This window comes from Empidonax traillii, unplaced genomic scaffold (genome assembly GCF_003031625.1).
Source record: "Empidonax traillii isolate 1590-97213 ecotype Southwest subspecies unplaced genomic scaffold, ASM303162v1 scaffold46:size3806547, whole genome shotgun sequence".
Classification (NCBI taxonomy): domain Eukaryota; kingdom Metazoa; phylum Chordata; class Aves; order Passeriformes; family Tyrannidae; genus Empidonax; species Empidonax traillii.
This window is the reverse complement of record NW_020955239.1, coordinates 3,367,164-3,394,418: the sequence shown is the minus strand read 5'-3', so window position 1 is coordinate 3,394,418 and position 27,255 is coordinate 3,367,164. Positions and strand designations below refer to the sequence as shown.

The following is a 27,255-nucleotide window of genomic DNA, read 5'->3' as shown; positions in this document are numbered from 1 at the left end:
AGCTTTCAAACACCTTAAAAAAAACAAAAGGTAATGAGGAAGGAGGGATGACAAGATGGAGTTTTAATTGCAGAGCCTTTCAGTGCTGTGGTTTAGAGTGTTCCTTTGCAGAGGTAGACACATATCTAAGAGGGACACAGACCAGAAGTTCAGGAATAGGACCAAGGCCTTGAACAAGCATCTCCAGATATCTTTAGCACAACAGCACTAGGAGCAATAGTGACTGTCCACATGCAAAAGGCCAGCTCTCTCACCAAGTCCTCACAGAAGCAAGCCATACAGGCATTAACAGTAAATTAAAACATACAGAAAATGGTTAGATATTCAGAGGGAAGCAGCATGACTCACTTCAGCCCACAGAGACAGCTTTGACCCCAGACAACAGCAATGCATTCCTCAAAAGTGGAGGATGTAGAATCCACGGTCAGTTTATGACCTCGCTCCACAGGAGGCACAAGCCAGTATCAGGATGCAAGTGCCATGCTGGAACAAGTATGTGCATGCATAGAGGACACTAGGAAACACTATTCCTTGCTTGGGAAAGCAAGCAGGAAAATCAGAATTTTGACAAAAGTCTGCTTGGATCCCAGTGTCATTTAGTGGAAGCCAAGAAGCATTCCTGAGCTTTAGACTTTGAAATGCAAGTCCTTGCAAGTAGTTTGTCACATTAAGCACTGAGCTACAGAGTAAGATGCACTTTTACACATGCTGTTGTCTGCAGGTCAAGCGGCTCTGCTTCCCTACTACAGAAATGGGAAGACAGGGACTAATCCTTGCACTTACCACCACACCCTAAGCCAGGTGGGGAGGTTGCCCTGAACCAGTTTTTGCCTAGAGAAGAACATCCACCTAAGACCATGTGGGGGCATCCTCTTATAATCCATCTTTATTTGTAAAAATCCACATATAAAATCTTCGGTTTCCTTTTACAAAAACATAAAGGCACATAAAACTACTCAAACTCTCATCCCCCTGGACTGATGGTCGGACACTCCCCCCCCACCCCAATCTCCCTCTCGCTTTCTCCTCCAGTCCACGTTTCTTCATGTTTCCTTTAGTTTCAGCTCACTCGTGCCCAGGCACAGTTCTGCTCTTGCAAAGATGGAAGTATGCACACAGGGGAGATGGTGGAGAGGTGGCATGGGCTGTGCGTGGAATGTTTTACAGGTGCTTTTTAGTAGTAGGTCTCTCTTTCCACCCAGCCTAAAGAAAAAGGAGGGAGAAGGAGTTAGTCTTAAGGCAGACCAAGTATGAGGTTCACAAGAGTTTCTTTTAGACTCTGGAAAACTTGCACTGTAGCACATGAGCTACGGAGCGACCTTCCACAATGGAAAAATCCTGACAAATTGCTGATGTTCTACAGCTAACAGTGACATTCTACAGGACTTCTTCCAGCTTTCTAGAACTACCCAAGCATTACTCAGTCTCTTCCACCTACTTCAGTGCATTGGTACTTTCGTATACTGGCAGAGAATGCAGGAACAGCAAGAAGTCCTTAATTTGAACTAACTGCACTATTAACATTGAGGAAGGGAAAACACAGCAAAATAGATCCCTGCACAGTACTTGAAGGTCCTCGAGCTTTGTCAAGGCTCCTAGAGAACTCAGCAGCACGAATAGGTGGGGAAGGAAACATAGATGAGCAGCATATTCTTACCACCAGGGTTGTGTCTGATAATGAGCTTCCTGACTTCATCATACACGAATATGAGGAGGGAGTATGGGAAAGCACAGAACCACCAAGTCGGCCTGTTTAAGAGAGGAGACAGTGAAAACACAAGCTGAAGAGATGCTCTTTGCCTAGCGGAGCTCTGACTTGATGGCACATACAAATGCAGGAAGGCTGGCATGTCCCAGCTTGCCAGTGGCTGTGGCTCAATCAAAAACCCTCCAAGCCAAGAATTACCACCAGGTTTTCTGCTGCAATAGGTCAATCCACTTTTGGATATTAATTCCAACATGAGGCGTGTCATACTGACTTTGCTCATCCTGTACCAGCCCCTCCCCACCTATTAACCTAGCAGCACTTCCTATAAGTACATATAACCTTTGTGCCCACAGCCTTGCCCACTGGAACTGTATTGTTTTGCTTATGATTTACATGTGCTAACATCCAGCTGCTCCAGGCACTGGGCAGAGGCCAGCTTTCTTGTTAGGAAATGCTCACACTTCAGCACCAAACTTCCATTTCTGAATGGAACACAAGATGTACCAAGATTTTTTTGCCATGAAAGTTTCATGACACTTCAAACTGTTCAAAGTTTAAGACTAAACCCTGCCATGAAATATTACAATGCTGTTGAGCAAGCTTGAGATGTTGGCACCCTCTCAACTGTTAGGAAAGTTATTATGCATTGATTGGTCATCTGCATCTACGTAGTATCTTTCAAAAGACTACTATTTGGGCTGTTTCTGAGAAAGGCAGGAAAAGGCACAAGATGTCATCAGTAGTTGTTCAGTACAGAAGAATTATGTATCTTATGAAGAATTATATATGGCCTATGATTTAGAGCTTTTCAGCTGGGTTTCTCTGCAGGTGCAGTCCCCCACCCATAAAAATACTTCATGAAAGTAAGCACAGGAGGCAGCTGTACCAGAGCACACTAGTACTTAAGTTGTATCGATAATTTTAGTGGGGCACTGAACTGCAGGCTCCTCATAAACATTCCATATACAGTGAAGAAAACCCTGGTATACCACACTTCAGCAAAGGATCATTCACACCCACCAGTTTGAATTCTTCTGGGTTAAGACTAGGTCTCACACTCCACAAGCTCACAACTACTTTTAACCACCTCCCCACCTAAGCACTACTACTCTGTGGTACAGTCTGCTGCACAAAAAGCATGATGCAACTTACTTCAGAGGATACATCCTTAGAGCAACATCCATCCCAGGGCAGTAGGACAGGAAGGCAGCCAGAGCAGTCTCCTCAAAGAGACCAAATATCAAGATCTTGTTCCTAGAAGAAACAGGAATGCAGTCAGGGACAAAGTACCATCAGAGATCAGATTCTAAAAAACACCCAGCTGCTACATGGGGAAACAGGCATTCCAGTCTAGCCCAGAAGTTTGTCAGGTGAGGACTATGAGGCACAGTTGCCATGAGGGTCTTTTATGTCTCTAGATGGAGATACACCAGTTAATGACTAAGTCAACCAGCAATTGCTTTCATCACAAATTCAGAAGGAGGATGGGGTTCATGCCACCAGATCTCTTGATGTATGAGATGAAGAAATCAAGGCTGTGTGCTCAAGTATGTCAGTGTCCTTTGAGGTGGGCTAGCTCCCACAGACAATGCCAGGAGAAGCCAGCATTTCTCTTTGTCTCAGCCTGATGACTGTAGCAAGTACTACAAGAAAAAGAGCACCCATCCTTTTTTATCCATTACTAAGGCACAGGACCGTTCAAGAGTTATGCTCAAGACACTGCTGGGACAAAGAACTAGAATGCTACGTGCTGGAGAACACACAGTCCAATTCTAAATCTTCCATGGACAGCCTGACTTACTTCATCCCCTGCTGGAAGACGGAGTTTCTTCGGGTCTTACAAATAATCAAGTCTGCCCACTGCACAACCACAATGCTGACAAAGAAGGCTGTATGGCAAGTGAACTCCACTATTTTCCTCTGTTCGTAGGTCTAGGAAGGAAAGTAGAGAGCATTCAGACACGCTGCCTTTGGCTCTCTGGTGCTCACACCAAGTTCAGCAGGCAGGCATTAGTATTCTGACTGCCAGCCTCTAAGCTGTGTCTCAGAACTTACCCACTGCTGCCCATAGCTGTCTTCCACATCGTTAATCCATCGGTCATCCCACTGAACTCTGAGCCCTAGCAAGCCAGAAGGCCACCACCCATTCTCTGCCATGATTACAAAGTAGGTGAAGAAACCTCCAAGGGCCTGGATCATACCTGAACAGATAAGAGTGATAAAACTGATGAAGCTACTTGAAGCTACTGTGGAGAGCAATTATAACAGAGCAGTTTGCAGGAAATCCCAACCACCTTAAAAATTACTCCTCATGGGGCTCAGTGTCCCAAGCAGCAGCTACAGAAATAGTTCACACTAAAATCAAACTCAGCTGCAACCTTTTTGCTGAGCTGCCTCTGCTCCCAACTTTGTACAGAATTACTTCTGTTCTGCCCTGTGCTGTGATGGCACTGTATTCAAGGACACAAGATAAAACTCCCTTTGTATTATCATTAGCCTTGCCCACCCCTAACCTTTGCAAAATAGAGTCAAGAAGGTTCCCAAGGTCTGCTGCAATTAAGCATGTGCTCCCATCCTGTGAACTGGGCACATCTCTGTAGCTGCCTTTAATCACGGCTCCTAATACTGTGTGTTTAGGGATACGCTAAAGAGAATCCTTTTCTTCTAATTAAACTAACAATGGGATCTATGTTCTCGCTGAACAAGTCTGAACCAGAGGAGAGCTGGTTGTCAGCCAGTTCCTTTGCAGCACTATGCAATTAAACAAAATTACTGTGAAAGCGATTCAATGGATCAAGCTGCATAAACCACCGCTATAAGCCATAGGGGAAGAATCATGGCAAGTTCTTAACAGCCTGAGGTTCTGGTTTACACACCCCAAACCTCAATCCTACCAAAATAAGCAGAGCAGTTACTGACTCAGGATGGAGTACAACCCCTGCTACCACTGAGTTCAAACTGGTGCCAGAGAAAACAGCAGCTTACCAATCTGCCCATAGGCCATGCTGATCAGTCGTTCATTCACCAGCTTGTCTGTTTTGGGATTTCTGGGCTGTCTCTTCATGATGTCACTCTCTGCTTGCTCATAGGCCAGGGAGATTGCAGGGACCTTTGGAGGTGGCAGGACTGCTGTTAGAACTGTTTCAATTTTCTACTGTGTAGAGTCTTCCCTGCCCCATTTTCAGTTTGAGAAACGGCACTGCCCAAAAGCCCTAGCTGTAGTATTCAGAAAGGACCTCCCCAACCCAAGTTTGTCCTTATATAGAACTAAAGGATACTCAGACTCAAGAGAGCCACGAGATGGAGAGTGTGGACTAAGTGAGGATCAGATGGTTGCTTATGCAAACACTAGAAAAAAAATGTATTTAAGCATTTTCCTTCCATCTGTCCTTTCTTTAGAGTACCTAAGAACATGCACATTTCTTCTTGACACAAAAAAAAAAAAAAAAAAAAGACATTCACCATATCAGTGCCCAAGTCAATGCAGAGGATGGTTACTGTTCCCAGTGGAAGGGGTATGTTCGCAATGATGAAGATCAGGAAGGGCGTGATTTCAGGAATGTTACTGGTCAAGGTGTAAGCAATAGACTTCTTCAGGTTATCAAAGATCAGACGCCCTGGAGCGAGGAAGAAAGAACAACTTAACTCTCACTTATCAGCACAAGGCAGCCAAGTAGCTCATAGACAGCTTCACTGGTAACACTGGAAAGCAAAATGCTAGTGCAGCAAATGAAGAAGTTCTCTTGCATGTAAGGGTGAGACTGTGTGCTCCATGCACAGCATCACCTAAAGAGAACAACATTATTGGTCACAGCAACCAGAGCTCACTGCATACAGCAGTAGGATACTAAGCCCTGGTTTCTGGAGACCAAGAGCACCTGGAGGTACCCTCTGTTCTGCTCCTCTTTGAGAGCTATTGCTCCATCAGGGAGGAAAATGTGTCAGACTCAGCTGGCAAAGATGACTGTAGGGTCACGTGTCAGGCAAAAGGACAAAGTAGCTTTTGTTACTCAGCTGCTTCCTACTGTTATCCATCCCAAAGGGTCATGCTGAACCCATGAAAAGGAACAAGACTCCGAAGGGAGGAGGAAAGTGCTGCTCTCCTTGCAAACACCTGTCACGGAGACAAGTTCAAATAGAAGAGAGTCCTCCAGATGCCGCTATTTCAGAGGGAATCAGTAAGTAACATTGCTGAAGAATGTTATTTCATCACCATTGCACTCAAGTTGTTAACTCACCTTCTTCAACCCCAGTGACAATGGAGGCAAAGTTGTCATCCAGCAGAATCATGTCAGCTGCCTGCTTGGAGACATCTGAGCCAGCAATACCCATAGCAACACCAATGTCAGCCTTCTTCAGGGCTGGGGAATCATTCACACCATCACCTGTGACTGCTACAATGGCACCCTAGTCACAAAGAGGAACAGCAAGACTGAAATCATCATGTAAGAGGTTTTGAGCAAAGAAGCTTTCTCCTATCTTTCAGGAGATGAAGCACAAAAAACTATTTCACTTCACTATAAAGAGACCTCAGTTCCTCCTTGTCCTCCCCTCACCCTTTCCCTGATCTGATCAGGCTCATCAGAGAATCATGCTGCCCCCTCCAAAGGAGATGCTGGACAACATACAAACATGTTGAATCCTCCTCTCCCAAGCACATTCGGAGCATTTAGGAATTAAGTATGCTAACACACATCCTAGGAAAAGAAGAAAGCCTCAGTATAAACTGAAGATGTTTTCGTGCCAAACCCTTATATTTATGTACTGTAGAGCAGCCTGACATCAGCATCTGAAGGCTGTTCACAGATTGAGATCTAGTCTGGCCCTTTACGTGAGAGCACTTAGTTTTAAGCCCTGCCTCTTCAGAAGTTTATATGTATGGTAGTTTATATGTATGTCTGGGGATTTTTCCAGTATGACATCCCTCTCTTTACCTGTCGCTGACAGCCTTCCACAATAATAAGCTTCTGCTGAGGAGATGTTCTGGCAAAGACAATTTCTGTATGATGAAGCAGGATGTCATCCAGTTGCTCACTAGTCATGTCCTTCAAATCTGAGCCATGAACAACACAAGCTTTGGCATCCCTGCAAACAAGAGACATTGTGTTTTACCTCACACCAAGTTTCTCATTAGCTGTACTTGCCTTGTAAAACTATGTTCAGTGCTCCTGGGAAAGACCAACTCCTGATGTGATTAAATACTAATCCAGCCAGCCTCTCTACAGAAGTTTGATGCTCAAAATTTAAAAGGTAAATAGAGAACACAAAAAAAAGACGAACAGAGGCAAGTAACTGACAAAAAGCCTCATGAGCAAATCAATTATTTCTATAGCTTTCTAAAGCACATCAAGGCCAAGACTAGTTGTGTCTACAGCTCTTGGCCTCTCTGCAGTTAGCTTCCAACATTGCGAGAGATGCTGCTGTCTTCTGCAGGCAATCCATTTGGTAACAGACTGATGATCTACGTGTGGCCCTTCACAGAGAATGCTCACACTATGCCAGTTCAGACTAATTTACGCCCTTTGGCAACAAAAGCACGCAGCGTTATATTTAGAATGGTTTGGTACCCTGAATGCTACAACAAAATACCATCTCTCTAACCCAGCATACCATCCCTTATAGGTCTAGGAGACTATCCACACAACTCTTGACATCACCCAGTTTAGACAGGGAAATTCCTTCCCCACCCTTAGAGCCAGCTGCTGAGCTGCTCAGTCACACAGCCCAGCAATTCCCAACCTACATTGCTGGGCTGTGAAGTTACCCTCAAATAAAAATAAGAAAAAAAAAATTAAAAAAAAAAAATGGAATTCAGTCACAGTACTTGTCTTTCCCAAGCAATTTCATTTCATAGGGTGTCTCTATTCACAGTTCATAAGCTACATGGCTATCCTCCAGCCCAAACACAGGCTGGGTCAAGCTAAGCAATGCAGACAGCCCAACCATTCCGCAAACAGCCTGCTTATGCCAAAGCACATTTTCTGAGGATGCCTCAGTTCTGCACTAGGATATGAAGGCAAACATTAACCTTTAAGAGGAAGGAGTTCTGTTTTTACATTTATTCTGCTCGTAGCTATGGACTAGTGTCAACTACCAGCCTAAGTGCTTGCCTCCCTACAATCTCACTCTTAACTAATTCCCACACACAGGAGATGCACGTTTAAGACAGCCTAGTGCATTCTTCACATAATTCATGACCATTAAAGAGCCAAAATATGCTGAGCTAAGTAAATGCCAAGCTTTTCACATCCAGGGAAAGATGATGAGGGATTATCCAAGGCAAGGAGAGAGGCAAATGCTTAATTCTTTGAACAGCTCTGGCTTTTCCCACCAGTCATTACCTAGGGTTGACCTGGCTGACAGGAATGTTGAGTCGAGCAGCAATATCTTCTACTGTTTCATTGCCCTCAGAGATTATGCCGACACCCTTGGCAATGGCTTTGGCTGTGATCGGATGGTCTCCAGTAACCATGATAACCTGAAATGCAAATAGACTGCCATGAAAGCCTTGCCTGTACTGCAGAGCAACACTGCCCAAAAGGCGGGGTCCCTGACTGAAAAGGCCACATGAGCACTGGCACAGAACAAGTCTCAGGTATAATCAGTAACCTGCTACTAGTATACAAGGATTGAGGTGGATGGAAGACAAGGAAAACTGTTAATCCTGAGTCAACAGAGCCAGCTCCATTTCCAGCCTATGCTTCATTCTTGTCCTAGTACTGTGGGACATGCAGAATACACTCTGAGCTAAATCACTTGCTTTGGGACACCACGCTGTCTGCACCTATCAGTGCCCTAGCAGTTTGGAGTTTAATGCATTTTTCAGTTCATTAACATACAATCATTTGTATTTATTTAAGTTAGAAATTAAGCCAGGAGTAGTATACTTAAATACTGATTGATGCTTCATCCACCCACATTACAGCAACACAGAGAGTAAAAGGAAGTCCTTTATATGCCTGGGAATAGAGTAAGGCAATTTTCAATCCAGGAATAAACTACCTTGATCCCAGCACTTCTGCATTTGCCAACAGCATCTGGCACAGCAGCACGAGGAGGGTCAATCATGGACATGAGTCCTACAAAGCAGAGTTTGTCTACAGGAAAGTTCAGGTCATCTGTATCAAACTGGAAGCCTTCAGGGAACTGCTCATCAGGCAGAGCCAAGTGACAGAATCCTGTAACACACAAAACTCACATTTACTCTGTTCCTACATATCAGGAGGCAGAGAGAGCAAACACTTATGCTTCTGCAAACAAGCACACAAGAATAACAGGGCAGCGTCAGAGGTTTAGCCAGGGCTATTGAGGCGGGAGTTAGGCTCGTATTCTGATAGCTGTTGCTAGGTGCCCAGACACAGCCTGGTTCACATGCAGTGGAGCAAATCTAATACCCTGTGGTCCACAGAGACTGAAGGTCCCAAATGCTTTGCTGCATTTTGGTCCTGGCAACCCAGATGCTGGGCGTGACGAGGCCCTGCAGGCTCCCTTTTGGATTAAAGGTTAAAAGGCAGGATTGTTCCTATAGGAATTGCTGAAGTGACCTTGACTCAACACTATTGTTACAGTGCAGGAACAGAGTAACCCTCCACTCAATCTGTGGGGACTGCTTAGGAACACGAGGGACAAACCTTTTTCAATGTATTAAGGCTGCTTTTCCTTACCCAACACTCTCTCCCCAAGGCCTCCCAATTCAAGGTAGGCATTCTGAAAAGCATCTTTCATTTCCTCATCCAGTGGTTGCTCTTTGCCATGAATAAGAATGGTGCTGCAGCGATCCAAGATCCTCTCTGGAGCTCCCTTCATCACCAGCAAGTAACGGGATTCTGACGGATTTGCATTTTTGTGGATAGACAGCTATGGGTGGAAGAAATGGAACTGTTATATAAACATGTGCTGTGAAGGTCATGAGCACTCGGTGTTTTGTGACTACAGTAGCTCAGGACAGTTTTTGATATTCTGCTCTAGTTTTCATTTACCCACAACTTAAAGAGGTTTACAAACTAAAGAATCTATGTATTCTTTAACACTAATATATAACCACAGTGGTCTTTTTTGTATCCAAGTTGCACCTGTTAAGGTAATTTCCCAGCAGTTCTTTCCTATTCCAAGATTTAAGTTATTCCACTGTCCATGCACTACTGGTATACAGGTCAGATGCACACCTGGTCTTTTGTTAGCAGCTGCCACCTCAGTGTCAGTGCAGCTCCAGAAGCTCTTACACAGTATAACAAAGCACGGTCTGTTAACTTAAATTTCTAGTCTTGAGCTGACTTCAGACAAGTAATAGCTAGACAAGATTTTGGTGCCAAACCAAGTTTGGAGGCACACTGTGTGCAGATTTACATAAGTGCTTCGCACAGCAGCTCTCCTTCAAGAGGATACATGCTTACCTGGTACTTGTTGGTAGAGTTAAATGGTATTTCCACCACTTTAGGATACCTTTCTCTCATCTCCTTGACAGAACCACAGCACAATTCAATGCATTTCAGAAGTGCAGACTCAGAGGCATCTCCCGCCACTGCTCTCTAAGGAAAGAGACAACTATCAAAACATGCATCCCAGTGGACTCACCACAGAAGATCAGATATTGAAAGAAAAAAAAAAAAGTGTATTCATCTCAGCCCAGTCCCAGCTTCTACATAACATGATATGGCAGCAGAGAATAAATAATTCTGTTATCTAGTACTGACAAACACTGCATTTCAGAACACCAGGCCTTCCAGCCTGAGAGAGCAGTGGTCTTCAGACGCCAAAGTCAAGAAGCCCTTTCAAAGGGTAGAGAAAGTGACATAACCAGGTACTGTCAGCCTAAGTGAGGCTAGAGAGTAAACTTTCAAAAGGGATTTGATCTGTCCATAATTTGATCTTGCCCATAAGGTTAGAACTGGTAGAGACTGCAGATGGGATCCCTAGAGATCTGTGTGCGCTCCATGTCCTGTTGGAGTTTCCTTTGCTGCAACTAAAACCAAGTATTTCTTGTCCTTCTGGTCTCTTTGTCTATGAGAATTTTTATTTTTTCATTTCTGTGCTACTTTTTTTTGGCATATAAAGACTTCACAAAACTCTTCCTCTCCCCAGGCCTTCCTCAGACATGAAGAACTTCAACTCTCTAACTTCAGGTCCTGTTTTTTAGACCTAAGATACAGCCAGGAGAGTGCTGAGGAAAACAGTTTCTTCCATCATCTCTATTACCACAGCATCAGAACACCCTCGGGAAGAAGTTTACTAAGCAACATGACTAACATTTGACAGATTATAAGCACTGTACGATTAATTTCAGCCCTGGCTGGGTCACAGTTCAGAATCAAGAATGTGAACTGGTGTTATGCCAGTATTTGCACCAGCACTGAAACAGCAAAAGCTTAAAAAGACTTGCCAGTGAGAACAGACTGGCTAGAGACACTCTCCCAGCTCTGACGTCTACTTATCCTAGCATCAGGCGCTTGTAGCTTTTAAGTGTACAAATGCCAGAGATAGCAATTCTTAGAACAGCCAGATATTGGGAAATGCTTAGGAAAGCCTTTTGGTCTTTCCTAGCTCTATCTGATGTATTTGACCTCCCAAAGAGGGTGTAGATGCTGGTGGATGGCAGGGAGTCTGCTGTAGGAGAAATGTCTTCCCAGTCTCATCTCCACTGCTCATAGTATACCTCCTCTAAGAGTGCTAGACTGCAGAAAAGATGGAAGGTGGCAGATACCTCTACTTTGCAGGTTCCTGTGACCCACAGGATGTAATCTCACTGTGATTATGAGAGCTAGTGAGGAACAGGACAAAAACCTCTTTTAGGAACTCACCTTAAGAATTGGTACATTTTCCTGGTTGGCCTGAAACACAGCACGGTTACAGAGACCTGCAATTCTGGACAAAGCAGCCCAAGTGGCTGAGCTCTTGTCAAAGGAAGCACCTGAAAGCAAAGGGAAAAATGTCAAAAAGCCTCCCGCTTGGAAAAAAAAACCAAAGAACCAAACACGTAAGTGCAAACTCCCCCTCACTTAAGAGCAAGAAGCCTTTACCTCAGAAACAGGAAACACTTAGAGCATGTTAGCACAGCATATATCTTTCAATCCTTCTCCCTTCCCAGGTACTTGATGAACAGTTGATTATTATAAGACCAGAGGGTGAAACAGCAACAGTGCAAGAGAACACTTTGCTTTCAAGATTCCAGTAATGGCTGTATCCAGCAGAAGAGTGGCTGATAAAGCTACAGAATTTTGGACAGGTAACATTCATTCAGAGAGGCTTGAGTAAGGAATGCTGGGTTCTACCACATTGTCTCACTTTATCCACTAACCCAGGAATTGGATGAAATAGTTCCCAAAGGAACAAAGCTAAAATAAAGATACTACTTCTCTCATGACAGCTCTTAAATTGGCTTCAAGGGAGATGAATTGAACCGACTATTAACTGATAAGCTAATGTACATCCCATGAAAAGAAATCTTCTAGGTTTATTCAATCATTGGCAGTCTGAGGGCTTCCAAAAAGCTATTTACAGCTTGTTGCTTTGCACTAGTGTTAAGTAAAGTGGCTTTTTAAAGCAGTTCAGACAAGCATAGTGTTTTGAAGTGTCTGGGACAGGGTGCAGCAGCACCACTGGAAAAACGTTTATGCTAATAATCTGTTGCATGCACAACATTTCACCAGGTAAATGACAGCTAGGAAACTCCTGAGTTTGGTTGGATTGAAGAGTTCTGGAGAGATAAGTAACTCTCCCCGTTGCACAGCACACTGAGATTTCAGATTCTTATCAATATCAAGGAGAGATTTCCTGCTAAAGTCTTATATTCATGCTACTGCTCTGCAAACACCATCTGGATGTTTTGGGAAAACCCCCATCCAGAGGCAGCCATCTAGTTCCACATGGAACTTTTCACCTATGTCCAGCCTCAATTAATTATTATCAGGGCCAACACCTCTGCTGTCCACACTTTCAACAGACTTTAGATTGAGCAATTTAATCAGATACATTTTAGCAAAGATAGTCAGGTACTTTGCAAGTATTTCTATGTACAGAACAAACACACGGGGCTGAACATTCAAGAGGCTCAAAATCCAATGCAGTAATTCTGAGCAAAAAGCAGACTATATGGAGTTAAAGGATTAAACAGAAATGTGGCACTGTGCAAAGTTTTCTATGTGTCATTTCAAGGGTTTTTATGCTTATTGTAGATCATATGTTAGAAGTCCTTGCACTGTCAACTTCCCTTCGGACTGAAGGGTTACAAATATGGGTTCTTAGAAGTACCAGTGCACAGGAAGCTCCAGAAAAAGCCATTTTTTAATGAAATGCCTGAAGTGCAAAGAGATGGTCTTACCGCTCTGGTTCTCTGTAGTATCAGCCTCGTGAATCTGATTGTCAAACCACATGTGCGCAACTGTCATACGATTCTGTGTCAGAGTGCCTGTCTTGTCAGAGCAGATGGTGGATGTGGAACCCAGGGTTTCCACAGCTTCCAGGTTCTTCACCAAGCAGTTCTTCCGAGCCATACGCTTGGCTGTTAGTGTCAGACATACCTGGAGACAAAGAAAATGACAGGTTAGATGTACTTGTGCAGTAATAACACTATCCAACTCAGTGTGCTCGTGGAATGATAACCCGCTTAGGTGCCCTGCAGTGATTCCCTAATCCCTTGCTCATCCTTCCACTGCAAAATAAACAGCAACACTTAGGCCCAGGTGGTAGGTTTAAATAACACACTTTGCTACAAAACCTTCAGAAAAGGACCCATAAGGCTTCAGTCTTCTGTGTCTCAGTGCATTAGGAAGGAAATGACAAGCCCCAGACTAAAATTTCAGTTCAAGTTGCCACCTCCTAATCAGAGGAACTCTCAAAATAGGTGAAGGCAGGCCACATATGAGATGACCCAAAATAGCTCTGGTGATAAGGCTGCAACTTACTGGTGTAGGAAGTGAGCAGCTCCAGCTACCTCTTTCTTGCCAGAGGCTTTTATCTAGTTCCAGCTTCCAACTGTCCATTCCCTGGCTTGGTTGCTGCTCTGCTTCCTAAAGCTGCATGGAAGCCTCTAGCCCTGTCCACCACCACTCCCTGTACGCCCTAAGCACACCTAGATACTCTCATCATTTCTTTAGGAAATCAGACTTGTAAAGAACCTCTAACAGGTTTCAGATCAAAAGCTGGGACTAGAATGAAGCTTGTTGGATGCTTTGCCAGCCCTTAAGGATTGGAAGGGCTGGTATTCATGTGGGTGTAGAAACCCTGGCAGTTGTAACAGGAGGGCCCTTTCTTGCCACAGAAAAAGGCAAGATAAGCCCAGAACTTCTGGTCTTGCTCACTTCAGCTCTACATTGCCAAGCCTCAGGTCTGACTTAGGGAAGCATCTTTAATGAGTAAAATGTTGCAGAACTTGACACTGATTTGGGCAACTAGTCTGAGTACACTGAACTCAAAGCTGAACTCTACACACTCACAGTGTTTACCTTTGTGAATGCACGCTGAGCATGAAGCACTCCACTTCTTCAAGAACCATATATGTAACAAATCCAGTATTTTTTTCCAACTTAACTCACCGTAACCGTTGCAAGCAGCCCTTCAGGAACATTGGCAACAATGATCCCAATGAGGAAGATGACAGCCTCTAGCCACGTGTACTCAAGGATGAGTGAAAGGATGAAGAAGGAAACACCCAGGAACACAGCCACACCAGTGATGAGGTGGATAAAGTGCTCGATCTCCATGGCAATTGGAGTTTTGCCCCCTTCCAGTCCAGAAGCCAGACTGGCAATACGGCCCATCACAGTGCGATCCCCAGTGCTAATGACAATGCCACGGGCAGTGCCTAGAAGAGAGACAGGTTCTAGAAAACAAAACCAGCCACAGCTCACCACCCTGTGGGTGGTGAAGAGATGCTCTGAGTGGGCTTCAGCACAAAGACTGCCTACTACCATTCTCAGAGCTGCAATGGAAGTTCTGCCAGATATGACTGATATTCCTGCTTTCTGCAGCAGCTTAATATTTCTTATAGCTCTACCTAACCATTTTGGTTTACATTGTATCTGCACTTTAACACAGCTGTAATAAGGCAGGCAGGCCCAAAGACACACCACATAGCTGTTCCTCTAGGACAAGCAAGAAATTAAAATAAAACCCCAGTAGTGCTGTGGAGTCTTTGACCATTCTGCAGTAGTGCAGTTGGAACGGGCAAAGACTTTGCTAGGAACTTCAAGCCTGCTTTTGCACGGTAGAAGTAGACTACCAACTAACAAACTGAACTCCTGGTGTATTCGGATTGCTCACCTACACAGTTCAATCTCTATCACTGCTAATACATCAGGGAAGTAGGAGAGTCACATACCTTCCACACAGTTGGTGGAAAAGAAGGCAATGTTCCTGGTCTCCAGTGGGTTCTCGTGGGAGAAGTCAGGAGACCTGGTCTGAGGCTCTGATTCACCAGTAAGTGAGGAGTTATCCACCTACATGAAAGAGAGTACTTTATCATATACAAGCAGGCAGATGCCTTCAGCAACGAAAGCAGATGAAACACTAGGCACTTCCCCCACCCTTCTCTTCCACTTCAGCACCCATTCACTGCATAGAAGACATTCTATGACATTTCAAAGCCAGACTAATTCATCCTCCTTCAGAAGGAAGTTTCCAGACACTCTGTCATTGCTGTACCTTGCAACCATGTGCAGATATGATCCGAAGGTCAGCTGGAATTCTGTCTCCTCCTTTCACCTCCACTAGATCTCCAACAACAACACCTTCAGCATTTATGCTCATCTTCTCACCATTTCTGACTACAAGTGCTTGCTGAAAGACAGTGAAGAAACAATCTATGTCAAAAGCGAGTCAAAAGAAAGGGTTTAGAAGATCTGAGAACCTTAAAATAGTTGTGATGTGGTTCCACAAGGTTTCTACTTGGACTAAGATGTTTATATCTGATATGTATGTTATTTAAGAAAAATAGCTATTTTTTGTTTTCTTGATATTAAAACTCCCTGTTCCCCAGGTGACAGTTTGGTAGTTTGGTATGTTATAGACTCTCCATGAAGGAATACAAATTGTAGTGCTTATCACACCAGTTATTGAGCTCCCCAGAATATTGAGAAGGTGTCCTACGATTCTTAATAAGCTGGTGGAACTCACAGGGTTTCAGGAACTACTTTGGCCTATTAGCATAATTACTTGGAACATAAAGGGGAAGGACTCTCACAGACCCATAGAAATTAAGAGCTAATAACCCACACTAACAGCCAGGCTTTTTGCAATTGAAGCAAATATTTAAAACTGTTAATAACCTTGAGAAAGCTATGGCTTGGCAGACCTCAGGGAAATGAGGCATTCCATACCTGAGGCACCAAGTTCTTGAAGGATTCCATGATCTTGGAACTTTTTGCTTCTTGGTAATAAGAGAAACAGCCAGTAATGATAACCACAGCTGCCAACACAACACCCAGGTACAGCTAAAAAGAGCAGAGAAAAATGAGTCAGAGGACGATCTGCCTGAAAGGCTTCCAGCTTGTCCAGATAAATTGCTTGGCATTTAAGTGCCCCATTACAAACATGAAGGTACTTCCAGTCTCTGTACATTTTGTACACAAAGGCCATCCACAAGCTAGTGTTGTTAACACAACACAAAGGAAGTTGGCTGTTCATTTCATTATGTGGAAGCACTCCAAGACATGTTAAGCTCTCACACTGAATTTCCCGTGCTTATGGGAAAAGCTTCTGGACTGAATGCTTGGAGGAAATTATTCTGCTTTGAGCTAAACAGGCTGCTCAGTCTGCCTTTGAGGTAAAACCTGACATTTTTACTTACATTATCATTGTTGGCCTCTTCCTCCATCAAACTTTGTATGCCATAAGCCAGAAAACATAGAATAGCACCAATCCACAACAGGAGTGAGAATCCTCCAAAGAGCTGCCGACAGAACTTCACCCATTCAGGAGTGGTGGGGGGAGGGGTGAGGGCATTTGGGCCATCACGAGCCAAAATCTCAGCTGCACGTGCAGAAGTCAAACCCTACAAGAGAGGTTTCCTTTTTAAGTCACTGTGACAAGACTGACTGCAGAAAGTAGCTCTGAATTTGTTCAAGGTGTACCACAGCAACAAGGACCTGCTAACAGATGTCCACAGCTGCCAGGGTTCCATAACACAAGTGCAGGGTGTGAAAGCTGAATGCCAAAAGAGGAGCTACAGGATGCTGAATGCTACTTGAGGAACCTGCAGGCCATGGGGCTACAGCAGTGAAGAAGGGCAGGACAAGGAAGCTATAGCAGCGGACTTTGAGCTCTGAGGAACAGCACATTGCAATCCATCCTATCAAATTACGGAACAAGTGTGAAACCTGGGGGCCATAACGACGATGACACTTTGGAACGACCTTCCAGGAAGTTCACTTTTCAGGAGCCAAGGTCTCTGACACAAAAATACAAATCTCTGTGCTGCTGTAAAGAGCAAACTTGATGCTATAAGCACTCATGCAAAAAAAGGCATTAAGCAAAGCAAACAACACCAAAGGTGTAAAACCACTGCAGTGCTTCTGCACCGAGCCTGGAGGTAGCCTTGGACATCTGCACACCTCTAACTACAGAAAGGCAAAATTTTAACTGCTACTAGCCATCATTAAGTCTCTGGGCATGTGCTAGCTCACTAGACTACATTTGCACTAGACTACATTTTTTCCTCAGGAAAAAAGAAATAAATCCAAGAATCAACTTGACCTTGAACAATTCATAGGCAGATAACAGTGACTTTGTTAGAAGCACAGTCACAACAGTATTGCAGTCAGGTTGTACAGTGGGAGTATGAAGAGACGTATTTGTGAATTCAACAATTCCGGGAAGCCTGAGAAACTTAACTGGAGGAGGGGAGATTAAACAGCAAAAAAAAACCCACATCACCACACCGAAACCAGACCACCCAGATCTCCTTTTGCTCTGAGCCAAAAATGTTTCTTTTCAGAGGAGGGCAAGGGGGGCAGGAAAACCATGTCCACCTACCCGACTCAAGTCTGTTCCATATTTACGATGAAGTTCATCAAGGCTCAGCTTGTGGTCATCCTGAAACACAAGAAATAGTTGGGAGAGAAAAGATCAGTCCCTGTAGGTTCATCAGCAAAAGCTCAGGAAACTTGGGGTAGGGGGTGGAATTGCTATCTGTAACAGCTTGGTGAGATAGGACTGTAGCTCATCTTCCCTGTTAAGAGAATCTCAAGCTCATTCCGCAACTCAGCACAGTCTCGTCTCTTGCGTTCTTGTGACTATTTGGGTACAATGTGACAGCTCTTATAAAAACATCTGAGTACATCTCGGTGCAGTCTTTTACACCCCCAGCAGATTCTGTGAAACCTCAGTGGGTGGGGGTTTTTTCAGGGGATGAGAGAGGAGGGGAAAGGAGTTGGGAAGGAAAGCAGGAATGTACAGAAGATTAAGCCTGCAATTTCACACATTTTTAAGTAGTGCTGCCAGATTAAGCACTACTTTGGGAGAACTGTGTTGTCCCCCAAACAGGTTTCTTTTCATAGAAAGGCTATTTTTCAGTTGGATTGGGTTGGTGCAGAGCAGTGCCTCGCTTTGAAGGTTTTACTGGAGGAGCAGATGCTTTAAGTTCATATCGCTACTGAACACAAAATCTCATCTTGGAGCAATCCCCTCTCCCTAAGAGAGTGGCCAAAAATGTGAAGGCACAGTCTCAAATCCATAGAACAGAAAAACAAAACCCGCATCACCTTCAAGGAGCAGATCTAAGCCAGATGATGCTCACAGACAGATGTATAGCATCATCCAGCATTCAGAGATGAGGATGGGAGACACTCCCCATAGCCTCAAACACGATTAGAAGGAATAATACTGAGGTCACTTTGAGCAGAGGCCAGCGGTAAATGGAGCTGTACAGCCTCAACTCCTCAGCTGCAATGAAAACAGCAGTGCCACTCACACGACAGCACAATAAAGCCTGTAATGCTGCTATGCAGAGAGTGCTTGCCTGGGGACGAAATACAACTATACTGTGCTACGGGCAATACAGGCAAGCAGAAACTAAGGTTCTGTGTAAAGTGCCTTTTGAGAAGTGATGTTTCCAGAGTCCACTGTGTGGTCATCCTGATGCTCAAACACTTGCAGCATTTCTGGCTTGGGGACAGGCGGGAAGGGAGGAAAAGGGGAATCAGCGCCTTCAGTCACACCACACTGTCAGCACACCAACTCTTTTTCTTTTAGTCACATAAAGCACAGGGTTTTTGGCAAAGCAAACGTTCTTTAGCTGCTCTTTCTGCGCCCTATGCTCTTACCATCGCAACTTCCTTTTTAAGCTCATCCATGTCCCTCTCTTTCTTCCCCTTCTTCTTCCCGCCATGCTCTGATGTAGCAGTGGGTTCATACTTGTCTCTTCCAGCCTGCAAGAGAAGACACAGCATTGTTAGAAACATCTCACTGTCAAATTCTACAGCAGTAGACACAAACTATGCACACAAGACTGCCAGGCAGACAAAATTATTGTAGTTTATAAAAGTTGCCTATCTAACTGTTAGTAAAGCCTTTGACCTGTTTCCTACAATATTCTCTTGGGGAAACAGGCTGCTTGTGGCTTGGATAGGTGCACTGTTTTCTGGGTGCAAAACCAGCTGGATGGTTGGACCCAGAGAGAACAGTGGTGAAGGGAGTTACATCCAACTGGTGGCCAGTCGTAACTGGTGTTCCCCAAGCCTCAGTATTGGTGCTGGTCATGTTAAATATCTTGATCTATGATCTGGGGATTGAGTGTACCCTCAGCCAGTACTGAGGCACACTAAGTTGGGCAGGAGTGTTCATCTGCTGGAGAGTAGTAAGCTCTGCAGAGGGATCTGGACAGGTTGGATCAATGGGCCAAGGCCAACAGTATGAGGTTCAGTAAGGCCAAGTGCTGGGTCCTGCACTTGGGCCACAACAACTCCATGCAGCACTACAGGCTTGGGGCAGAGTGGCTGGAAAACTGCCCAAAGTGGCAGAAAACCTGCCCAGAGTGGCTGGAAAAGGACTGGGGAGGGATGGTCAGCAGTGGCTGAACATGAGCCAGCAGTGTGCCCAGGTGGCCAAGAAGGTCAATGGCATTCTGGCCTGTATCAGAAAAAGCATGACTAGCAGGACCAGGGAAGTGATTATCTCTCTGTACTGGTGAGGCCACACCTCAAATCCTGTGATCAGTTTTGGACTCTTCACTACAAGACAGACACTGAGGTGCTGAAGACTGTCCAAAGAAGGGCAATGAAGTTGGTGAAGGTTCCAGAGCACAAGTCCTATGAGGAGCAGCTGAGGGAGCTGGGGCTGTTTAGCCTGGAGAAAGGGAAACTCAGGGTGGATCTTATCACTCTCTACAACCACCTGAAGGGAGGCTGTAGCCAGCTGAGGGTTGGTCTCTTCCCCCAAGAAAGAAGTGGCAGGCCAAGAGGAAATGGCCTCAAGTTTTGCCAGGGGAGGTTTAGACTGAATATTAGGAAAAATTTCTTCACAGAAAGTGCTGTCAAACCCTGGAACATGATGCCCAGGGAAGTGGTTGAGTCATCACTCCTGGTAGTATTTAAAAGATGTGTCAGTGTGGCACTCAGAGACTTGGCAGACTTGGCAGTGATGGGTTAACACTTGGACTCAATTATTCTAATGGTCTTTTCCAGCCTAAATGATTCTATGAATGTTATGCCACTTCAATAAATTAAAAAAATGAGCTAGTGAGCAGACAAGTCTGCTCAACATCATCCCCAATACACAGATTATAGCCAGACATTGTGCAAGTCTAGCTAGGAGGAAAGCAAGCTATTCAGGCCGTCTTGACACTCGAGCCCCAGCTCAAGCTGAAAAAGTGATGAAGAGCAGAAGAAACCAATTCCTGAGTGCCTACGTATGTTCTCTCCAAGGCATTAACTTCTCCTCCCCCCTCTGAGTCCTCCACATCCCCTGGTGAGGAGGAGCAGCCTATCAACTGAAGATAAATAAGAGGTGGTATCTCTGGCTGGTCCAATCTGGGGGCTAAGTTCCAACACTTTCATTCTCAGTTTGGCACACTAGCTGGCTGGTTATGCAACAAATCTGCTTTCAATTTATGGCAGTTTGACCAGCAAGAATGGTATACAAAGCAGCAGTACACTTTTGCAGATTCGATCTGTGCTCAGTCCCGCTCACACTTCACAGAGCAGATGATTCACTTACAACCCCTTTATTCAGTAGGATTTTCATTCACTTTTATTATGGTTAATTCTACATGAAATCATGTAACGATTTAGATCTTGTCATAACAGAGTAAACAAGCATCTAAGGACAAACAAGTCATGACTTAGTGCACATAAATATCACTTAAAAGACAACTCTCCGTTTCTTTCTGTGTTGGATCTATCACTTCCCTACACCCTGCCAAGTTTTACGTGATGAGATTTTCACCCAAATAAGATCCCCAAGAAGAACTTTGAAATGAAACAGCAGTTAGTGGCACCAGAGTCAAACCTTTAACAAGATTAAGAAAAGGTTTCAAATGCATTGCCTTGCTCCATCTTTGCACGGGCACCTCAAACCACGAACTTGGATTCCTGAGAACGATCTGGACACAGGAACTATTGTTAGGATCCAAGAACTGTCCTGTTCAGCAGCAAGCGCAGGAAATTTTTATTATCAACTCTGAGAGAAGTAGAAACCAAAACCAAAAGTGAAACTACACAAAAAAGAAACGAAAATCATGAGTTTTCTAAAAGAACTTATCAGTCACATGTAGACACGGGTTTTTACTGTTCTAAGAAAGCTCTGTATGCAACACTCTGCAGCCAGTCACACATTTGTCATCCACAGAAGTCCTCTCGCACCCAGTTCAGTAAAGGCAGGCTTTGCATGTCCCATACCCTTGCATGCAACTAGAGAACTGTGCAATGGAAACAGATTTTAATAAGCGGAGCAGAGCTGAGCTATTTGCCTCCACTGGTATAGGAAAAGGACACAGAGCTACAGACTGTCAGCATTCCTGGCATTTTTCTCCCTGCACCTAAACTCCCATTTCCCTTCTTTAAAAAGCATACTTAAAGGAGCACGGTCCTCACATTCCAGCATCACAAGAATTTGCCACAGGCCAATCCACAAATAGTCACCATGAAGCATCTCTCTCCTTCAGTCTTTGAAGGAAACAACTTTTGACTTCTTCTATAGCCATGGCAGACAAGTCCAAACACAGCCCTGCACAAAACACATGCTTCCTGATTACTTCTTGAGATGAGAAATGATTTCTAACTAAGGTGAAGGAGTTGGTGCCTTCTTGCTTGACTAGGAGTCTATCACCTTCAGCTTCACCCTTCTTCCCAGAAAACCTTGGCAAGCTCTTGCAGGCGAATCTAAAAGCATCCTGGTTCTTTGAAACTTCTGTGAGAAGTAGTCACTCAGCTTATCTGGGACAGTGGTAAACAACCAAGAATATAGGAATGTTTAAGCTTTTTCAGTTGCAGCTGAAACAACCTACAAGTGGGCAAACATGAAAAGGCTCACTGCCTTTGTTCAAGCATGATTTGCTTTAAAAAAAAAAAATCAACAAAAAACCCCACAAGCAATCAGATGCAGTCAGAACAAAGCTGTTAAAATTGCTTGTTTCTTTAAGCACCCAAGTGTTTGGGTCTTAATGAAGTCCATCTTACCCAGGAGCTCAGCATTCCTCAGCTTAAACAAAAAAACCAAAACAAAAAACCCCAAACAAACAAACAAAACAAACAAACAAATAAAAAAATAAAAAAAAAAAAAAAAAAAAAAAAAAAAAAAAAAAAAAAAAAAAAAAAAAAAAAAAAAAAAAAAAAAAGGAGAAAAGGATAGTATCTTCCCTTCTGTTGCTTTAGTATCACATCTCAACCCTACAGAAAAGTAGGGACAATCAGTTTCAGCTCTTGCTACAGGACCATTTCATGCAGAGTCCAAACTTCCTGCTCCATCATTCAAATCTGAACTTGACACACAGATCAGAGTCAAAAGTCCTGCCCCTGTTCTGTGCCTCCAGGGCCATTGCCTCTCTTCCGGCAAGATGAGCCCAATCTGTTCAACAAAGGCTTGTGCTGGCTGAGTTGCCAGGGAAAGAGAGTTTCATCCCACTTTGGCGCTGTAGGATTTCCCTGCTTTCCCCTCCTTTTCCTGCTGTACAACGAGGAGAAGGCCTGTGGTACTCCAGAACTATATCTTACCGCGATTTAATCATACGGCCTGAACACAAAGGAAGGTCTGTTTCATCAGAAATGTCACCCCTGTTACTTGACTTAATTCATGTGACTCATCAAAACTGCCACAGAAATAAAACAGTGCAGATTCTTTTTTTTTTTTTTCCATGCAAGATTTATTTTTTTTCCACTGGCTTAAGCACAACATTTGTACGCACCAGTGTAAGTTTTATACAGTCCTGAGAAAATCCTATTGTCTTTCAGATACAGCTTATGCTTTTCCGCTCTGGACTAATTGAGCCATTCATACCTGATGTTCTCGACACAAGCCATGATTGACCAGGAAACAGGAAGAGTACAAATCAGCAGACAAGCTCAGAAGTACCCTATTCTATGATCGCTTAATCCAACAAGAAACGTCAAGTAAGAGCCAAAATAAATTATGCCGTCCCTGGAGGCCTGGTCTGTTCTACTACTTATGTCATTATAATCAATTGTGCAGAGAAAACAGAAAAGTTACTCTCCTGCTGCCTCATGAGACAGTTTTCAGTAAATACAATAACCAGATGTGTCATAAAATGGACTATGCCTATTGGACTGAAAACTCCACTCCATGACCCTACGTAATCTTAGCAAGGGATGCAAATGGCTTCTTTGGATCCTTCTTATTCCCTCCCAAGAGCTGTGTTCAATCTCCTGTCCTGAATCAAAAATTTAATCAACTGCATCAATTGAAGAGACTCTCAACATCTAGGACAGTACAAGTCGGTTTTTACTCCATAGCTAGTAATTGCTCACTGTGCAAGACTGCTGCTTCCTAAATCACAGATGGACAAGCTCTCCTCCCCTGAGAAAGGAACTAAACCCTATGAGGGTTTTCATCACCAGGATAAAAACAGGACCACCCACACACCTTACGCATTATCTGGGTATTATGACAAACATCTCTACTTGTCATGGAGCTGAACCAACTGCAGAGCGGGCTTTCCAAATGCCACTGCTGCACAGCTGAGCAGCCCATCCTGGTTTTTTGATGCTGTGCCAGCTATGGCAAGTCACCTCCCTCACTTCTTTGCCTGCAATATTAGCACATCTTTACCATAAATCCAAACATCTCTAGTAGTTGACAAACACATAAAGATGATTGGACTGGACCAAGTTTTCCCTAGAGGACATGGTGACAGGTTACCCCTTGGAAAGGCCTGGGTGAAGCATGAGCTGCAGTTTTCAGCAGGTCAGGATCGTTGTGGGTTGTACAGGCCACTTGCCAGAGACCCCCTCATCCTGTTACACTGCTTTTGCAAAAATGTGCGTTGACTAGACCCAGGGTTTTCTTTGGTAAAAGGACTATCCTCTAACCGCTGTAATAAAAAGTCAGTGTAATAAAATAGCCATAGTAATAAAGGAATGAAAAAAATGGGGGGGAGGGGGGAAGAGTAATATATGAAAATTTTTTAATTGCACTAAATAAGGATTGCTTTGATTTGCATAACTGCCCCTCAGTTGGTTCATTATGCAGTAAGCCTCCCTAGTTTCTGATAGGGAAAAAAACCTTAACTGGGATTCAGGGAAATTGGAGCAAGCCAAGAGGTGTTTCTGCTCCACACAGGCTACCTGATCACAACATTCACCTTCAAAAAGTCTTCACTACTGTTTCCAAAAGCCTTCACATACGCTTTTCTTTAGTTAAAAGACACGATCTGAATTAAGGACTTCTCTTTGTGGGCTACAAGGTAGGACGGGTCTCCAGAAGCAACCCAAAGCATGGACCAATGACTGTGTGCTATGTCTGTGCAGCGAGGGATATGGAGTGAAACATGCTGCTGTCTACAGACACGTAGCTTCCAGGCAGCTCTGAACAGAGCTGTGCTTTCCTCCTCTACACACACCCCCTTGGATAATCTGCTTTTTGGGATGAACAGCATACCCGGGCAGCTGACGGCCCTCCCCTTGTCCTGTTACCATTTAAAGTAAAACAGACACTTCACTCAGCTTCTCTTCATAGCCACTGAGAGAAGAAAGTTGCTCTGTCACACTTAAGCTTTTATTCTCTCTTCCATCACATGCTCCTGTGGGAAAGAAGCTTCCTTTTAGGCCACCCTAACTCAGGGTAGGCACATGCTGTTCAGTGTTGTATCCACACACCACCTTTCTCACAGCCTTGCTCTCTCACATTCCCATTTTTCAGGGGGTCCCTAATTATCCGCATGCATTCTCACTGCTAAACGAACAAATCTTGTGACTTGCTACCAGAAAGCATGAGGCAGCCGTATTATCCCTGCTGAATTACTCCTTGTGTCGGCACTTCAGTTCTGGGTTAATTGCTTTATTATCCAGGCAACCTACGAACTCTGAAATGGAAGCAAGACAGCTAACAACTTTCTACATGAGAAAGCATTTGTACCTCCTATTACTCCTGTGTAGGCAGACTAAGTCCCTGAAGCCTTTTGCGCTACAGTCTTAAACACACACACAACACTCTAAGGCTTCTTCGATGCTTTAAAGAAGATTCATAATACTGCCAACATCCCCAAATCCCTCCCTCAGTGTTTTATCTCCTGGGTGAACTCACTGTGCACACTGCCTGTTGTCTACTGGACTGAAATACATCAGGCTGGGCTGCTAAGCATCAAAAGAATATCACTGAAGAAAAAATCCAACAAAACCATACACACACACACACACGCTGAAAATCCACCCTACACACTCAACTCCCTTTTCCGATTAACAGCCATGTTCTTTCTTGCAGCTCCCCTCCTATTCATGCGGTTATGTCAACATTGCCACTGTTGTACTGCACAGATGAGGACAATACAAAGTCAAGTCAATGTTTGAACAGCGCTTAGGAAGCACAGAACACCTGTAGGCAGGGAACACACTAATACTGCTTTGTCTCATGGGCCCACAGGGTCACCCTCTCCTCGAGAAGCAGAGAAATTAGGGAATTTTACAGGAATGTGTCTAACCCTCAGGAAAGCCTGAGATTAGCTCAGTTGGTTACGGCACGGTGCTCAGAACACCAAGGTTACGGGTTCGATCCCTGTATGGGCCATCAAGAGCTGGACTTGATGATCCTTGTAGGTCCCTTCTACCCCACAATATTCTGTGAAATATTCTCTAAACATAAGTCCACACACCTCCAACTATACCAGATACACAGGGAAGTATTTAAAGAGGAAAAAACAAACATCTGAACAATGAAACCTAGAATCTGGCCTCTAGTTTTTAAACATAAAATGATATCGGAGCAAGTCAAGAGGTGTTTCTGCTTCACACACGTGTGCTTGATCACAACATCTAGCTTTAAAAAGTGTTCACTACTGTTCGTTTCCAACAGCCTTCTACTACCGTCCACTTTCAACAGCCACTACTGTCCGTTTCCAACAGCCTCCACAGACGCTTTACTTAGTTAAAACATAAAATCTAAATTAAGGACTTCTCCTCCTCGTGGGCTATAAGGTAGATAAAGAGCTGATACAGGGCAGAAACTGCCGCACAGCCTTCTGTGAATATTTATCACTCCAACAAACAGGATAACGTCAAGGGCACCCACCCCCTCCTGCTACCATCTCCCATCACATCCTTACTGCTACTAAGAGGCAAATTAGCCTAATAATCCTGACGGCTCCCCTTCCCCCGTCTTCCCCCCCCCCCCCCCCCCCCCCCCCCCCCCCCCCCCCCCCCCCCCCCCCCCCCCCCCGGGGCCCTCGTGTCTCAAGAAGTCTAAAGTACTCTTAGGAGCCAGCGGAGCAGCCATGCTCCCTCCCCAGCTCCGCAAGGCCACCAGATAACACCAGCTCGGGGGCTGCGGGCGGGCAGGCGGGAGGCCCCAAGCCGGGGGTGCACGGCCTTAAGGGGGAGCCGGAGGGTTTGAGCCACCCTCCTCTTGCCCCGGGCTCCGCCCCGCCCTCAACCCGGTTCTTCCTCCCTCGGGCGGCGGCGGGACCGCGGCGGCCGCCAGGGCACGTTGCTCGGGGCAGGCGGCACCGGCGCCGCCCTCGAACGGCCGCTGCTGCCCTCGCACCCGACGTGGCCGCACCAGCCCCGCACAGACAAAGCGCAGCCCCGTCGAAGGGAAACGAACACCGGCCGCGGTTCGGCTCCCTGGATTTCCCACCTCCCGCCCCGTCCCGGCCCCCGCCGCTCACCCCCTTGCCCATGGTGCCGGGCGACTGCGTGCGGGTCAAGCGGCGGGGAGCGAGGAGCGGGGCTCAGCGGCGCCACGTGTCCCGGCCGGCGGCAGGTGCGGAACAATAGCAGCGCCCCGGCCGCCGCTCGCCTTCCTCTTCCTTCTCCTCCGCGGCTCCCCTCCTTCGCCTCGCCCCCCCCTCTACCCCTGCCGGGGTCGCTCCTCTCAGTCGCTGCAACCGCCTGAAGCTCGGAGCGCCGCCGGCTTCCCGCCGCATAAAGAAGCCTCGCTCCAACAGCCCCGCC

The 27,255-nt window shown here is 45.1% G+C and overlaps 1 protein-coding gene across 1 annotated transcript; it reads right to left on the bottom strand.

Annotated features, from left to right (window-relative positions):
- Window positions 1-860: 860 nt before the first annotated feature.
- Window positions 861-27,196, bottom strand: ATP1A1 (ATPase Na+/K+ transporting subunit alpha 1). Its single transcript, XM_027878891.1, has 23 exons — window positions 26,970-27,196; window positions 18,964-19,068; window positions 17,675-17,734; window positions 16,491-16,694; window positions 16,021-16,134; window positions 15,347-15,481; window positions 15,024-15,141; window positions 14,239-14,507; window positions 13,026-13,224; window positions 11,506-11,615; window positions 10,102-10,236; window positions 9,373-9,565; window positions 8,711-8,886; window positions 8,050-8,186; window positions 6,643-6,793; window positions 5,947-6,115; window positions 5,171-5,325; window positions 4,694-4,817; window positions 3,764-3,909; window positions 3,510-3,640; window positions 2,861-2,962; window positions 1,658-1,749; window positions 861-1,203 (listed from the first exon to the last, which is right to left on the bottom strand). Exons 1-23 carry the CDS (start codon window positions 26,979-26,981, stop codon window positions 1,175-1,177), a joined length of 3,066 nt encoding a protein of 1,021 aa, XP_027734692.1. The 5' UTR covers window positions 26,982-27,196; the 3' UTR covers window positions 861-1,174.
- Window positions 27,197-27,255: the final 59 nt, after the last annotated feature.

Excerpts from the sequence above, each read along its gene's own strand:
- ATP1A1 (XM_027878891.1), bottom strand. Across the intron at positions 16,695-17,674 it reads ATGGAACAGACTTGAGTCGG|GGTTTGACTTCTGCACGTGC; the intron begins GTAGGTGGACAT and ends CCTCTCTTGTAG. Across the intron at positions 8,887-9,372 it reads CCTTGGGGAGAGAGTGTTGG|GATTCTGTCACTTGGCTCTG; the intron begins GTAAGGAAAAGC and ends TGTGTGTTACAG.